Source organism: Mirounga leonina, unplaced genomic scaffold (genome assembly GCF_011800145.1).
Source record: "Mirounga leonina isolate KUSES-001 unplaced genomic scaffold, KU_Mleo_1.0 Mir_154, whole genome shotgun sequence".
NCBI classification, from domain to species: domain Eukaryota; kingdom Metazoa; phylum Chordata; class Mammalia; order Carnivora; family Phocidae; genus Mirounga; species Mirounga leonina.
This window is the reverse complement of record NW_023270389.1, coordinates 58,675,256-58,690,643: the sequence shown is the minus strand read 5'-3', so window position 1 is coordinate 58,690,643 and position 15,388 is coordinate 58,675,256. Positions and strand designations below refer to the sequence as shown.

Here is a 15,388-nt window from a genome sequence, read left to right as displayed (position 1 = left end):
AAGCCTAGGAAGGAAGCTAGTATGTATAAGCCCTTCCTCTGCGGGAAACACTATTCAGGGAAGAAACAAAAGGACCCACTGGGAAAAGCCAGGGTGCCGAGGATGGCCAGCTTTGCCTTTACTTGTCTAGCCAGTCTTGTCTCTATCCACGTACCCAGAAACAATAGTGTTCTCTCTCTGGAAGTTTCAGTGATTTATGCAGCCCTACAGGGGACAACCTGGTCCCATTTCCCCAGGTTATTTCAGGAGCCTGTTGTCTTTGTGTTTTTTATTGTATTGTCTGTCTATAGTTTGGTTTGTCTTTGGAATTGCAGGTTTCCAATTTTAATCTTTCCTACGACTCCCCTAACCTTCTCCAAAATCCTACATGCCCTTGGCTAACAAAAGCAATATGTCTGGTCTCTGCAGCTGGTGCTATGGGGCTCTTTGGTGGAGAGAAGCCTGACACAGTGCTCAGTGTGAAGAGATAAGAGCTTCTGCAGCTACCCAATATTCTCCAGAATTGCCTGAGCAAGTTGAAATCCAAAGCTGGTGACTAAGAAATGATGATGTTTAATCATCCTTTCCATCTGAATTGGGGCCCAAACAGATTAGACCTAGGCTCTCAGAGGCCAGGGACACCAGCAAGTCTAAAACTCAGCACCAGGGTTATGGCTTGTGTCTTCCTGCCCTTGGAAGTGCCAGCACTGGGCTGAACTGTCCCTGGTTCCTCTCAGGCCAAAGCCACTGAGAAGTCCTTTGGTAGGCCAAGTCTCCTCCAAGCAATGATATCAACTCATCCTTCTGACCCTCACCAGCCACTTCTTTATTTCATTGCACATGTAGGACTGTTTTTGGAAATACCGTGAAGTAAATGGATACCAGTGGAATGGTGCTCTGAGACTAGGGCCCAGCTCTGGTCAGGTGGCTCTGAAGAAGACCGACAAGATGTTGAAGAAGAAACCTTCATAGGTTCATTGTCCTCCAGTGACTTTTGATCCAACCATGTATCCCACCATAATGGTGCAGGGTGAAAAGCTTTGGCAAACGTTTGCCAAAGAAAGTGGAGATTGTGAGACACCTAGGGTTAGATGGAGTCGGGGATTAAGGGCTGAACATCCAGACAAGGAGAAACAGTCAGTTTGTCCTTGAAGAGAAATGAACATTTAAAGGGTGCACCAACTTCTCATGCCTTGAGTCGGAATCAATTTGGGCTGGGCTCAGCTAGGCAATTCTCCTGTCGGGCTTGGCTGCTCACACATGTGTTTGCAATCAGCTGAGACCTCGATAGGCTGTCAGGACGGAAGGGGTACTGGGCCTGTTTTTCTCATCATGCAGCAGGATAGCCCAGGCTTGTTCACGGAGGGGCAACTGCAAGGTCCCCAAGAACAGCAAGAGAAGACAGGCCCCATGCACAAGAATTTGTCGAGTCTCTGCTTGTGTTACATTGGTTTGGGGCCACTGGACAAATCAAATCACATGGCCACTCCCAGATTTGAGGGGTGGAGAAAGAGACTGCACCTCTTGATGAGAAGGGAAGAAACTGTGGCCACTTTTTTGCAATCTATACAAATTACAAAATCCAGCGGTATCTAGCTTTGGGATTTAGGCAACATCTATCATTTCAGCAAGAGTGGGAATCGGAAGTGCTCCTTCCTGAGAGAGCAAGATCCCTCGTTTCCCAAAGCGTGGAGAGCAGCAAGTCTGGTGAGGCCCACATACCTCTGGCGTCCTGGGATAACAGAGCTGGGATGGCAGAAACAACTCATGGTAAATGAGGTACAGAACCAGAGAAGACTGAGTGGAGTTTGTGGGGAAAATGGCCCACATTCAAAGTATAATGAGATCACATATTCTTTTCCTCTTAAATTCTTTTTCATTCTTCTCTACTTTGCATAACCGCTTTCTCCTTTTTCTTCTTCCTCTTTTCTTTCATGTGTGTATTTTAAGCATTTCTCAAAAGGCACCTGATGACAATTTAATCAGAGTGCAGAGGGAAGTGGAGCTCTGTGGGTGGCACCAACCTGCGGAAAGTCCAGGAGAAGGGAGGATGAGGAGAGCCCTTAATGTCCAAGACTCAGATCTCACTGTGCACAGTAGAAAGAGAAAAAGCAGTTCAAGTTCTCATAATGGAAAAAGAAATACCACTTACACAGCATTTCACAAAGGTATACTCTCTTTTGTCTTGTTCCAGCCACTCAAGAACTGTCACTTAGAACAGCAAATTGAGGTCATTTCTGTGATTGTCCAGCAGGTCACTGTCACTGAGCTCACCAAAGGCCTTCTGATTTTAGTGTAACAATAGTCATTGACTAGTGACTGGGAAGAGACGGGGATAAAAGGTATATTTTGCCTAAAGTTATCTTCCGTTGTCAGTACAAGACCTTCTTCTAATAGTAGTAATAAGCTTTTCTGCCTCTAAGCACAGCACAGGAGGTATAGAAGAACATACTTGTAGGCAGAGGCATTTTCTAGAAATTAGCAGTCCAGAGCTAACTCCCTTTCAGAATTGGAAAAGGAATCCTGTTTCAGCTACAGAAGAATATCAGGCAGGATGAACTCAGTGGGTGAGACACTCCATGTGTGGGAATGTTCTCACACGCAGTCATCTTCTTAAGTTTCTCATACTAGTTAGATGTATGCTGAGGTCTGGAATCAGCCTTCCTTAAAGGCTGCCCCCCATCCCTTGCCAAAGCAAAGATCAGCAAATCTTCCAAGGTGGTGGCCAGAGAAGGTCCCGGGCCTGCTGGCTCTTGGATTTGTGTCTTGTCCCAGTAGTCTGCTTCTGATTTCTAGTCACCCAGAGAGGTGTCTTCAAAACAAATATCAGACCACAAGGGACATCCTGGTTGGAAAGTCACTCTGGAAAAGAGCAGAAAGAGCACAATGTTAAACCATACAATGGTTAAAGAAACCCAACACAACACAGCAGATGGTTCCGTGGGGCAGAGTCCACATCCTGTTCAGCGTCTGGCACACCCTGAATCAGGGCATCTCATTAGGCCTGTGGTTATCGTTCCCAAGCCTCAGTTGGTGCTGAAGCCAACGTACATCTGACAGAACTTAGTTCCACGGCCACAGAACGACTTCCCAACCCTCTAAGGGTAACTACAACGTTCATAGCTCCACAACAGCTGGTGTGGATGGTGCTCCATAAACCCGACATGACCTGAAAGTTCACTCCCGGCTCATGGTACTTCATGGGTCATCTCACTGTTCTCTTTAAAGAACGACAAAAGACATTTAATTGTTCTGGAGAGGTTAATAACTTTTTTCCATTCATATTCTCTCCCCATACTACACGCTAAAGAGAATGTCCACCTTGAATTATGAAAAACAAAATAGTGGAAGAGGCAGGGTAACTGAGGAGGGAGCGTAAGCACTTGGGCTCGCAGAATGGCCTCCAGAAAAAGAGCATAGGGAGCACAGGCACTTTGGCAGCCGAGAGTGGACATCTGTGACTGTCCCCCAGCGTTTCTCTGAGGTCCAGAGCTCACATCTGGGGGCTGAGGGATGGACTGGGCTGCTCTCGGCATTCACAGAGAAAGCATTCAAGTCTCCATAAGGCCAATTACAAAAGAGACAATTAACTGGGCAGGGCCCAAAAGGTTTCCCTCACATACACAGAGCACAATTTATAGTCTGCATTCAACAAAATGTCAAAGGAGAAAAGAAGTGAGCTGTCCTTCAAAAATAGGCACTAACCTTCTCTGGGATGTGAACGCTTTGGGAATTTTATGCCAGTTATAAACCCTCGCCGCCAGGGACGGGAGATGGGGAGGAATGCGCATATCGGCATGCACAGAACATTCTGCACACAGACCTCAGAGGTCCCTCTAAATGTCCGTGGTGGGAATGATGCCGCGAATCCCTGATGCGACGTGCTTCTCAAAGCTGGTCTTGCGGATCTGCGACTCTACCTCTACGCCCCGGCTATTTCTGCTTTAGGGACTCTCCAGGGCCCCACGCACGCTTACTGACTCCACGCGCACGGCAAGGCCGGCAAAAATGAGCCCAGCCTCCGCGTCCCCAAAGCCGCCCCGGGCCCCCGCCGCCCGGGACGCCCCCCCCCACCCCCCGCGCGGCACCCGGCGCGGCCTCACCGTTTTCTTGGCGGGCTCCTTCTTGCGCTTCTTCTCGGAGCTGCTGTGGTAGGGCAGGTCGCGGCCGCGGTAGGACGGGCCCCGGGTCAGCTCGCGCTCGCTGTAGGGCGGCAGCGCGTCGTCGTCGGCGGACTCGTCCTCGTCGTCCTCCGGCGCGGCCGCCTTGTAGGCGGAAGGCGGCGACCAGGCGTAGTAGGAGGCGCTGCGACGGCCGAGCTGCGCGCTCAGCCGGGACGGCGTCTCCAGGCTGCCGCCGCGGCTGGCGCCCTCGGGCCGCGGCTGGCGCTCCAGGCCGCCGGCGCGGGGCCCGTGCTCGTACTTGGGGGCCGTGCCCGGCGTCCGGCTCACCAGGCGCGGCAGGGGCGCGTCGTCGGGCCGCCGGCGCGGGGGGCTGGGCGCCCAGGCGCGGCCCGCGTCGCCCAGGGGCTCCCGGCTGCGGCTCCGCGGCCCGTAGTACTCCTCGGGCGAGCCGTCCGCGTAGAAGCCCCCGCGGGCGCGCGCCTCCGAGCGCTCGAAGCGGCCCCCGCCCCGCGCCTCGTGGCTGTCGCCGTCGGCCCGGCGGGAGCGCGCCCCGTACGAGTCGGCGAAGGCCGCCAGCTCGTCCATGGACACGGCCGGCACCCCGGCGGCGAAGTTCTTCCGGGACAGCATCTCTGACTTGGAGCGCTGCTGGCTGCGGGCAGAGGGCAGAGGGGACGGCGTTAGCCGGCCCTGGCCCGCGCCCAAGGTCGGCGCCGTGTGCCAGGCCGGCGGGGGGTGGGGGGCGGCAGGGAGCCCGAGCGGGACGCGGGGCCCGGCTGAACAGTCCTGGTCACCTCTGGCGCCTGGGAACCTCAGACAGTAAAGTGAGGGCGACCGTGGCTACTACCTCCGGGGTTCGTGCTAAGGATCAAAACGGAGTTGTGTGGATAAAAATGCTTTGATTTATATGGTGCTGCAACACACAGTGGGGCCTTGTGATCATTATTCGGTGGCTTCTGGTTGACAAGCACATGTCTCACTTCTCACACCCTGGAAGCCAGCGTGGGTGGTGTGGCTTGCGATGCAAACAGTTGTGGTCCAAGGATAACCCTGTAATATTTGGTGATATACAGAAAAGCCTGTGCCTCCCTCAGAGCCCACGGCCAAGTAACCTCTGCGAGTTACCTGCAGTTGGTAAACCAGTCTAAGAGAAAGGCGATGTCTACTGTCCTTCAAGGTAAAGGACCGGTGAGTGGTGACCGTGCTATTCAGTGGGAAGAAGCCATACAAAACAGGGTGCACATCTTGGCCTCCCACACCATTGGCCCGGTGACTCTAGGTAACATCTGTACATTTCAGTTTCCCCAACTTAAAACGGGACAAGAACAGTACCTACCTTTTAGGGTTATGAGAATCAAACACAACAGTATAACATGTTTGGCATTTTACCTTTCACATAACAATGATCAAAAATGATGGAAGGGCACCTGGGTGGCTCAATGCGTAAAGCATCTGCCTCTTGTCTGGCTCAGGTCATGATCTCATGGGTTGTGAGATGGAGCTGATGCTGGGAGTCTGCTTGAAGATTCTCTCCCTCTCCCCCTTCCCCCCACTTGCTCTCTTTCTCTCTCTCTCTCTCTCTCTCTCTCAAATAAATAAATCTTTTTAAAAATGAGGGAGATGATGGATGGGAATTTTTAGAGGTTATAGGAAAAAATATTATGAGAAGGGCAAGGAAATGTTAATAAGGTTCATTAAGGAGAATAGAGTACCCATTTCAAAGGGACTTGAATGACCGTTGCTACACATGGTGTCACAAGTGTTCCCTTGCTTAATAAATATGAGAAGGGGATGCTCAACAGCCCAAAGAGAGGTGTGGCAGGACAACCTAGAATGGGAGACAGAGATGCTATCAGAAAACAGTCTCAGAGCCACCCTGCCTTCCAGTTCCAGCCCCTTCATCCCCAGCACCAGAACTGCAGCCCCGGCGCAGCCATCTTCACCCCTACCTGAAGCTCTCCCGGTCCTCTTTGTTATACTCCATGGCTGAGGGCCCCCGGCTTGCCCCACTGCTGCCCCCCATGACACCTGACCAGTAGTCAGGATTGCTCTCCAAGTCCCCAGACACAGGGAACTGCTTGCTTCTCATCTGGTGGTAGGCCTGGCGGAAGTTGCTGTCCTCCTCATGCAGGGAGCTGAGTTCAGAGATGGTGTTGTTATCTGCAGGGACAAAACCAGGCATGACAGAGCTTTCTGCATACTAGGGTGGGAACTCTGTTAAGGGCTGAGACCAAGGCTACCTCCCCAAGGCTTCAAGCCTGTTCCAGTTTGGTTGTAGACCTGAACTAATGGGGTTTGTGTTCTTAGCTCAGCAGGAACTGGCTCCATCCAGAAGCCCACTGGCTTAGAGAGGGGGAGGCTTCCTACATGCTCTGTTCTTAGAATAGGAAAACAATTGTTATTGTTCCATCTAAGGCATGTTTCCCAGAACTTGGGCTCTTTGCAGCTGGTTTCCTCCTAGGGCATCGTCATCCTTGTTCCAATGTTTTTCTTCTTCTTGTATAATTCTGTGAAAGCCATGATGATCCCAGGCAGGTTGAGCCAAAAGGGGCAAAAAGAGAAGAGAAGCCACAGTTCACAAAAAAATCTCCCTTACTGTTGACCGCATCCCAAGATGGGCCTTCAGAACCAGTACAGCCCCATGCCTTAGAGGAACCCCATTTCAGCCTCCTTCAGCTGTGCCCTTCACCACAGAGCACAGTCCACAGGGGCAAGGGGACTGCACACCTAGTATCCAATCATCCCCTTTCTGGATGCTCATCCAGGAACATGGACTATCCTTCCCAATTGGTACCAAGTCCATTTCCAGGGCCTACAAAGACTTCTTTGCCTCCTAAAAAATATTCCAGGTGTATGTGGCCATGGGTGGCTAGGACAGCTGGGCAGAGGTGTGGTAAGAAAAGAGGGGCGGCTGCACTTAACGGCCTGTTGGCCTCCCCTTGTACTCTTCCTACAAGGCGGTGGGGGGATGGTCACAGTTTTCTCATTTCCTAAAGTGGCTTAAGTAGCATTTTGCAAAAGCACTTATGAACAAGACAAGAATCAGTCTAGAAAGAAAGAAAGAAAGAAAGAAAAAAAAAAAACCCAACCATTTGTTTACAGAACTTTGAAATGGATTGAATATCATTTTACTGAAAAAACACATTTAGTGATTCTATTTGCAATGCAACTGGATCCATTTGTTTTCTAAAATCCTTTGGTTAGAACTTCAAAATATTATCAAAATCAACATTTACAAGGTGTAAGGTTTGGCTGTTGAGTAAAAGGTAAGCCAAGATAGGATGTGGACAGCACAAATAGGTGTCTCAGGTTCCCCTCTACTTCTCTTCCTTATCCCCAAGAGTTCTTGGAGGAGCACTCCCACCCACCAAGGAAAGGAAGGGCCTCCGCTCCCTCCCCCTGTTGCATAAACACAGCCTCCTTGTCCTATTTTACCAGGTCTGGGCTTCCTGCGAATGCCATTCATCTTGGACATGCAGTCAGTTGGTTTTGAATTATAATCTAATTTTTAAGCCTTTTCCTCCTTCTAAGGAGAATGGACTAGTAAGTGTCCATCTGAAAGGAAAATAACTCAGATACTACTGATCAATAAAATCTAGAACCTTCTTTTTCTCATGATCCCAGTGAATTCTAATCCCCTGGGAACAGTACAGAAGGGAACTTTAAAAGGCAGCAAGTGAAACTATTGGAAAATCCCATTGTTGACTCAGAACTTTCCTTAAACTTCAGGGAATAATGGATCTTTTCCGTTTCTCCACATAGTGAGGGCTATCTCAGTTTCGCCATTCATAGTGACGGACTGCCTAGGTTGTATGCTGCCGTAACATTTCTGCCACGTTGAACATAAACATCAACATCCCTGCTTCACAAACACCTCATAATGTAACTCTGGGACCAGGCAAACTTTTTCTGTATGGGGCCAGATAGTAAATATTTTAGGCTTTGCAAGCCATACTGTTACAATTATTCAACTCTGCCATTGCAGTGCGACAACGTATAAGTGAACTGGGCTGGCTCTGTTCCAGTACAAACTATTTCCAAAAACAGGAGGTGGAACGTATTTGCCCTGGGAGCTGTAGTCTGCAAGATCACTGCACTGGGCTTCTGGACTAAAAATATCCCAAGAGCAACCCCCTACCTACAAGGGGCAAGGAAAGTGAGGATCTTACTCGCAAATCTCGCAAATTCTTGAACCTGAAATTCCCAGTTCTTACAGAATCTTGTCACAACCTGAAACCATGAGATACATTTTACAATGAGATCTTCTAGACTGCCCCATGGCCCTGATCCACCCCAGGGTTTACTCCGCTCTTCAGAAAGAGAGCCTCGCAAAGTCAAGTGAACTGTATTCCTACTTCATCTCTATGCAATTATTGTAATGTCAACCTGCAGGTTCCAGGAGATCTTGGTTCCAGTTCTGACTCCGGCACCTAAGGTGCCAACACTGGGTACTTTCTTCCTTCTCTGCTTCCTTTCCTCCTCTGAAAAATGGGAGAGGTGGAGTGAACCACCTCAATCTCTTCTCTTGCAACATACTAAAGTCCTCGGAGGTAGAAGGCTGTGATCTCTCAACAGAAACAGCTGCTGCAGCCATGGAGCCATCCAGTTTGCTCAAAAACATTTTGTGTAAAGAGCACAGGACTGGGAATCAGAAGAGCTGGGTTCTAATCCCAGTCCGGTCACTCCAACCCTCTGGGTTTCTGTTTCCTCACCTGTACACTGTGAAGAAAGACCTCGGCCATCGCTAAGGTCCCCTTGGGTGCTCAGATGCCATTACCATCTGACCAGCCAGTCTCCAGAGACCATTTTAATCCAGGTAGACAGGAGACATCACCTAAATCAGGATCCATCCTTTAGTTTTAACCCCAGTTTTTTACTCTTTCTCTGAGCTGAGAGATTCACAGATTTCCTCCCTAGGCGCCTTCTCCTGGATCGCTATCTCTGTCCCCTTACAGGGCTCCATGACAACACATTACAACTAACTTGTCAAATGCAGTGACATCTACATTCCTGACATTCCAATCTGGAGATGGTCTTTTTATAGCCGGTGCGGTGGGAGGATGCAGCAATGGATGCAGCTCAGACAGGATGAATTTAGCATTGCAGACTGGGAGGAATATGTTGTCCTTAATCTGAATAAAGCACCTCTAGTCTGGGACTGTTTCCCCAACAATTCCATCAAGCCTCTCCTCAGCTTCCACGGTGCGGTGCGGAGGGTTCAGAGAGAGAGAGAGATGTTGTGACCTCACTACCGGGCCTGCCAGGACCCTCCAATGACTAGCCCGTCCATGTCAGACCTGCCCCGCGCTGTCTCTTCGTAGATGGTCATTCAGAATCCACCCCAAGTAATGAGCTGTGTCAGCTGCAGGGTGTCCAGGGGCTGTGAGTGAAGGCTGGGGCCCTGCCACCTACAAACTCAGTAATCTAAAAGTTCTTTTGACAAGAGGGGCAGCCTCTTCGCTGGCCCTTCAATCTCTGCTGTTGGGCATCTCAGAGGGAACACAGGCCTCTTTTTTGTAGACTCCTTGGGCAGACTTGTCCTTCTACTTCACTGAGGCCTCCATGTAGCAAGTCGGCAGCTGGACTGCTGTCCAATGGTAGTTTTCACTTTGGAAAAAAACTCACATCTTTAGTCATTATTTTGAATGTATTTTAAAGAGAGTAGTAGGGAAGGACTCTGAATAAAACATTTCTAAGCCCAGGACTGCCTAGGCCCAGCAATGCCCCGTGGTAAGAAACAGCATTAAGCCAAGGTGGTACACACCGGGAGCCCTTTTTCTCCCTTCTGTGTACTTGGAGCTACTTTCTTCAGGACACCACCAGCACCCCTGCTAGTTCTAAGCCCTGAGAGCTCAGGGCTGCCCAAGTTTGGTAACCCCCCAATCCCCTTTAGCCATGAACGCCTGCATGATGCACAGATCACATAGAACCAACAGACGCTCACATCTGCCTCTCATCCTTCTGGCTGGATCAAATTGAGCCAGTTCCTTCTCAACGTAGTACAGGACCTTCATGGAGTCTCTCTCTTTGTCGGCTTGAATCCGGTAACCTTTGCGAACTGTTGAGAAAAGGACAGGAAGGGGCGCTGAAAAAAGCAGGAGGGGGCCTCCCTTTATTTTTACCAAGTAAAACACATAGTTCTTGCTTATAACAACTCTTTTTGAAATCGCCAGAAAGAATCATCTATATTTATACTTATGAAACCATACCTGCGATCCCTTTTATCAGATGGTGCCCCTGGAATGGAGGAACAGCAGGTAAACAACAAAGTTCTATTACAGTACATTTTGGGTCATTTGTTAACTTCTGCTTCCTACTTGCTGACCTCCTGTAGCTCCACTTAAAGCTCACGGAAGCATACTCACACTAAACAGACAGTTTTTTAGACTGAGGACACAGATGACTCTGTACCATCTGAGGATCATGTCTTCACTTGGTGGGAGAACGTGAAAATAAAACAGACACCCAGACATCAGGGACCCTGATGAAGGTGGCCCGAAAGCCTCTAGTTTCACAGGAGATGATGCAAAAATTCCACAACAGGGTGGTGCATGGGAGCCAGTATGATAGACTAAAGATGCATTAGTGCAAAATAAGGTGCAAAACACATGGATTGCTAATTATGGTTCCATTTTATTTCTTTGACATTTCCCTTTCAGGAAAGGGAATACCATATTCTAGGCATGATTAATTCAACCTGCTGCTATGTGGTTACAAGCAGGTGTTGTTTTGGGGGCTTAATAAAAAACAAAACTAAAGCATGAGAGATAATACCATCTCCTACGTTCCCATCACTCATACTGTCAGGAACAAAGGCTGTTTAAGCCCCACATCACTTAGTATCAGTCAAGGCCAATACCAGCCCCAAGGGTGATCAGACACAGGCAAGTGTAATGTTCACAAATACGAGAAACAAGAGAGAAAGAAGGACCCAGTGGAATGGGGACAGAACAAATGGTAAGAGACAACACCCATCGTGCACTGCAAATGTGCTAGGTACTGTGCTAAATGCTTTATATGGACATCTGTTCCTCACCACCCCTAATGAAGTTACTATTAGCCTCAATTTATGGTTGAGAAAATTTTGGTTCAGAGAGGTTTCATAACTTACTCAAGAATAACTGGTGGCCCTGGGGCTAGAACTACGTAATCTGACTGAAACCTCTCTGGAGCCCAGAAGTAGAGGTGGTAAGGAGAGACAGAAGAGGAAGACAAGAAAGCCCAGAGTAGGAAATGCTCGTAGGTGGGCCAAGGGTGATATGATCTGAGGCACAGTCCTATCAGTCCTATCTTCTGGCCAGTCAGGACTATACAATGGGATGGAAGCAAGTAACCCAACTCCCAATATTCTCGGTTCCCAAAGTAGGGCAAATACCGTAAAGAAACCACATGGCCGCCTGCGCCTCCCGAGGAGACTCAGCTTTCTGCTCTCTGGTCATGTCACCCTGGCTGCGGACAAAGTCCCGCACACAAACGATGCACATGGAAGATTAAAATACAGTACTGCACAGGACTCCGATCACAGCCCTGGCACTGAAGACTGAAAGGACGCCCCCACACCTGTTTTCAGGTGCACTGATTTTCTATATGAGAACATTCTGGGCCGTTCATATTCACCTCAAATTGTGGAATTACTTAAAAAAATTAATGAATCTCAGCACACGCTTTTAAGTGGCACCTTCTCCTGGAGGTTAGATCCATAATCCTTATGCCGAAGCAATTATTAGTAGGAATGATTTTATTTATCAAGCTACACACTCTTCCATTTCTGCAGAGGCGTTTACAGAGTTGTACAGACAGTTCAATTAAAATGCAATTATCCCACGGAACTGCTATGTCTGTTCTGAGGCAGTTATGTCTGATGGATGAAACACAGGGCTAGGAAGTAGGGAACCAGGGGTTTGTAGGCATGCCACTGGTTTATTGAGGGACCTCAAATGATGACCTAGCAAGGACCCAGTTTTCATGTCCGTAAAATGCAACTAATACTTCCCAACCTTTCTCTTCATAAAGAAGACAAATATAGAAACAAACTAAAAAAAAAAAAGAAGAAGACAACAAAGACCAAATCATTAGAGTACTTTGAGTTCCTTGTAATTATTAGGGGCAGCTCAAATGACACCACATCCAAAAAGCTTTTTCTGATTCTCATAGCTAGAAAGTTCTATTTCTTCTTTCTCTCTCTCCATATCATTTCTCTCTTATAAATCATTTACTCTGAACTTTTGTTATGACCCTCAATATATTCCAGTTTGTTCCAAATTATTTGTATAAATGTCTAATCTTCCCAAAGATGCTTGAAGGAAAAGAATTATTATTCTACATCCGGGTAAAGCCCAGAACACTGCTTAGTAGGCACTTAATATATGTCTGTTTGAGCTGAACTGGGCCAGTCTGGGGATGGTGGTGAAGTTCATGATTTCTCTGGAAACAGTATTTTCAGTAGAGTTTCCCTCTCTAGACTGTCAACTTCCTGAGGATAAAGACCACTTCTCTCTGTTTATCTCTGCATCCCCGCACTTAGCCCAGAGCCTGGCACACTGTAGACACTCAAAACATTTGTGTTTGGACGAATGGATGAATGAGTGAATGAATGAATGAATGAATGAATGAATGAATGAATGAATAAACGAACGAACGAACAGAAATCAGGAATAGAAACTCCATTACAAGGGATTACAAAGTAAGACAGAAGCAGCCATGTGGTTGGTTTATTGGGGGGTTTTGACCAGGAAGGGGAGGACTTGAATGGTAGCTTGAGGGAGCAGCAAGGCTTAGGCAAGTTTTGTTGTTATTGCTGATGATTATTTTTTAAAGGAGAAAACTAGCATTTGATAGGCATTAGGGAAGGGGCCTACTCTACCTGAGCTGTGGCTTTATCTGGGTGTTTTTAATATGTGAAGCACTACTACGGTAAACCTTCAGCCATACTGAGATGGGCTGGAGGTGGGGGGTTGCTGTTATGGAACAAGGTACCAGCTCTCCCCTTGTGGCGGGAGGTGGCGGCCACTCTCAGCACCAGGTGGAAACCTCTCGGTGAACTACAACTCAGACTAGAGCTTAGATTGTTTTCCGTGCCATTATAACAAATTATCATCCTCATTAGGAGACCGACTTGATCATGTATGCACAGGTTATCATGTCCCTGAGAAGTTACAGTAACTACTGGCAGCCTCAGATGAGGCTCTCAGTACTGGCATTATACAGAGACTCCACCAGAATTGATACTTTCAACCTTGACTTCTCAGTCGCACCAGCTAATGTCTTCAGAAACCTAAATCCCTCTAATTTGCCAAGAAGGACAGAGGCAAAGTATTGACATTTAGACTTTAGAGGTATCATCATTTGGTTTCAGTAGCTAAAAAGCTAGGCAATTCTCCCAGTAAAAGGTGCTGGGTTTGTTTGTTTTTCGTTTTTTTTGTTTTTTTAATCCGTAATTTGTCTGAAGATCAGAGAACTCCGATATAGGGTGATATTTTAATGAGATGTGTCCTAGACTACTGGCCCGACGTCCAGCACTTTTTGGAAAATGACCTTTTTCCCCCAGGGATATTTCAGTTTAGGGTGGATGGATGATTTATCTTTCTCAAGTTCTGTCCGGTCCAAGTCCTTTGGTTGGTGTGGCTCTTCATACTTCAGCTCCTCTAACTTATTAGCCTTGGCAACTTTGGTTTTAGTGGAGAGGGAATATTGGGATATTCATTCTGATACCAAACTATCACTTCAAAAATTTTTATTGTTAAAGTAATTGAGTGGATACTTTTGACCCAGTTAGCTGAAAATTAACTATTTTTCAGCTAATTTCTCCTTTCCAGCCAAATCTAACTTACACAACTTGCAAAAGAAGTCTCTAAAGCAGATACCCATGGCTATCGCCTTGTTTTTCCTGTCCTATCTTAATGAGTTAAGTAAGGCTGTTTATGGATGATGGAACAGCTGCCAGATTCCACCCCCAGGGCGATCGCAGCTCCACTGTGGGAGAAGTGATGCTTAAAATTTGCATATTCTCTGTATACACACAGTAGGCTTATATATAGACACACATCCTTCTTAGTTTTAAAAATGACATTTCAAAACCCTACTTGCCTACTCAATTCTTTTGTAAGAAGGATGAGTGGGGGCCAGGTAGATATGAAAATGGATTAGAGCAAGGCAAGAGAAGCGGTGGGAAGCCGAGGTAGGAGAAAGTTGCATTAATCAAGGAGGAGGATGACGGGAGCAAGGACTAGGATGGTATTATAGAGACAGAGGAAAGTAAACCGATTCAAGGTTATTTTGAGGTGTAATCTGAAGGACTTGGTGACGAACCAGACGAGGGAAGTGAGGAAGAGATAAGGGTGAGGTCCCTGCTTCTGGTTTGGGCTGCTAGGTGGACAACAGTGCCATCCACAGCAATAAGGGAAGTAGGAGTTCGTTTGAAGTCCAAAAATAGCAGATTAATTCAATTTCCTAGAGTTTAAGTTTGAAATGGCTGTGAGATGTCCAGAAGGCAGTCTGATATATGGGACTGAGGAGCAGAGGAGGGGTTGGAGATCATGACTGGGAGTCATGAGCATGAAGAAGATGACTGAGCCATGGGAGTAGGTAAGATTCCCCAGGGAGAGGACCTTGGACAAAACAGGGACACCAACATCCAGGGTGTGTGCAGAGGAAGGATAGCCAGCAAATAGCAAAATAGGTAGGGAAAATGACTACATAAAGTGCTGAGGAAGGCAAAGAAAGATGAGTGGGGACATAGGTGGTAAATGCTTTCGAGAAGTCAAGGGATGTAAGAATTGAGAAGTATCCATTATATTTAGCAATAGGACAATCTTCACAAGCACTGCTTTTTGGAAGTGATAGCAAGTGGAAGTTAGTCGAGAAGTTGGTGAAGAGCAGAGGAAATGGAGACATGAAAATATTCAAAACACTGAAGGAGTTTGGCTGTGAGAGGAGAAAAGGGACATGGAAGTAACATCAGAGGACTATGAAGGTTTTGCAAATTGTTATATTAAGCATGGTTTGAATGCAGCGAGGAAGGAGTCACTAGAGAAGGAAAGGCTGGTGGTGAGAGCCAATCTCCCGACTGGATGGAGGGTGGATACTCAGTAAAGAGAGAACCTTGACAAAGATGAAGAGGCTGTAACCAGAGCAGGACGGGAGGCGACAGTCTTCTTCTGTTGGAACAGAGATCTCAAATGAAGAGCAGGGGAAGGAATCAGGGTGCCTCTTATCGCTCCCATTTGGTAACCTTGCCTTTTCAACTACCCAGAGGGCTCAAAAGGGTATTGTGTACAAATGTAATC

General features: G+C 47.5%; 1 protein-coding gene across 3 annotated transcripts in view; it reads right to left on the bottom strand.

The window, feature by feature from the left end:
* Positions 1-2,180: 2,180 nt before the first annotated feature.
* Positions 2,181-15,388, bottom strand: part of ILDR2 (immunoglobulin like domain containing receptor 2) — a 55,489-nt gene continuing 42,281 nt past the window's right edge. For all 3 annotated transcript variants that reach the window (XM_035010920.1, XM_035010921.1, XM_035010922.1), the window contains 4 exons: positions 10,048-10,161; positions 6,053-6,263; positions 4,083-4,755; positions 2,181-2,841 (listed from right to left, as the gene is read on the bottom strand). In XM_035010920.1, the coding sequence (XP_034866811.1) occupies positions 2,806-2,841; positions 4,083-4,755; positions 6,053-6,263; positions 10,048-10,161 (1,034 nt within the window). In that variant the 3' untranslated portion in view covers positions 2,181-2,805. The remainder of the gene's footprint in view (positions 2,842-4,082; positions 4,756-6,052; positions 6,264-10,047; positions 10,162-15,388) is intronic.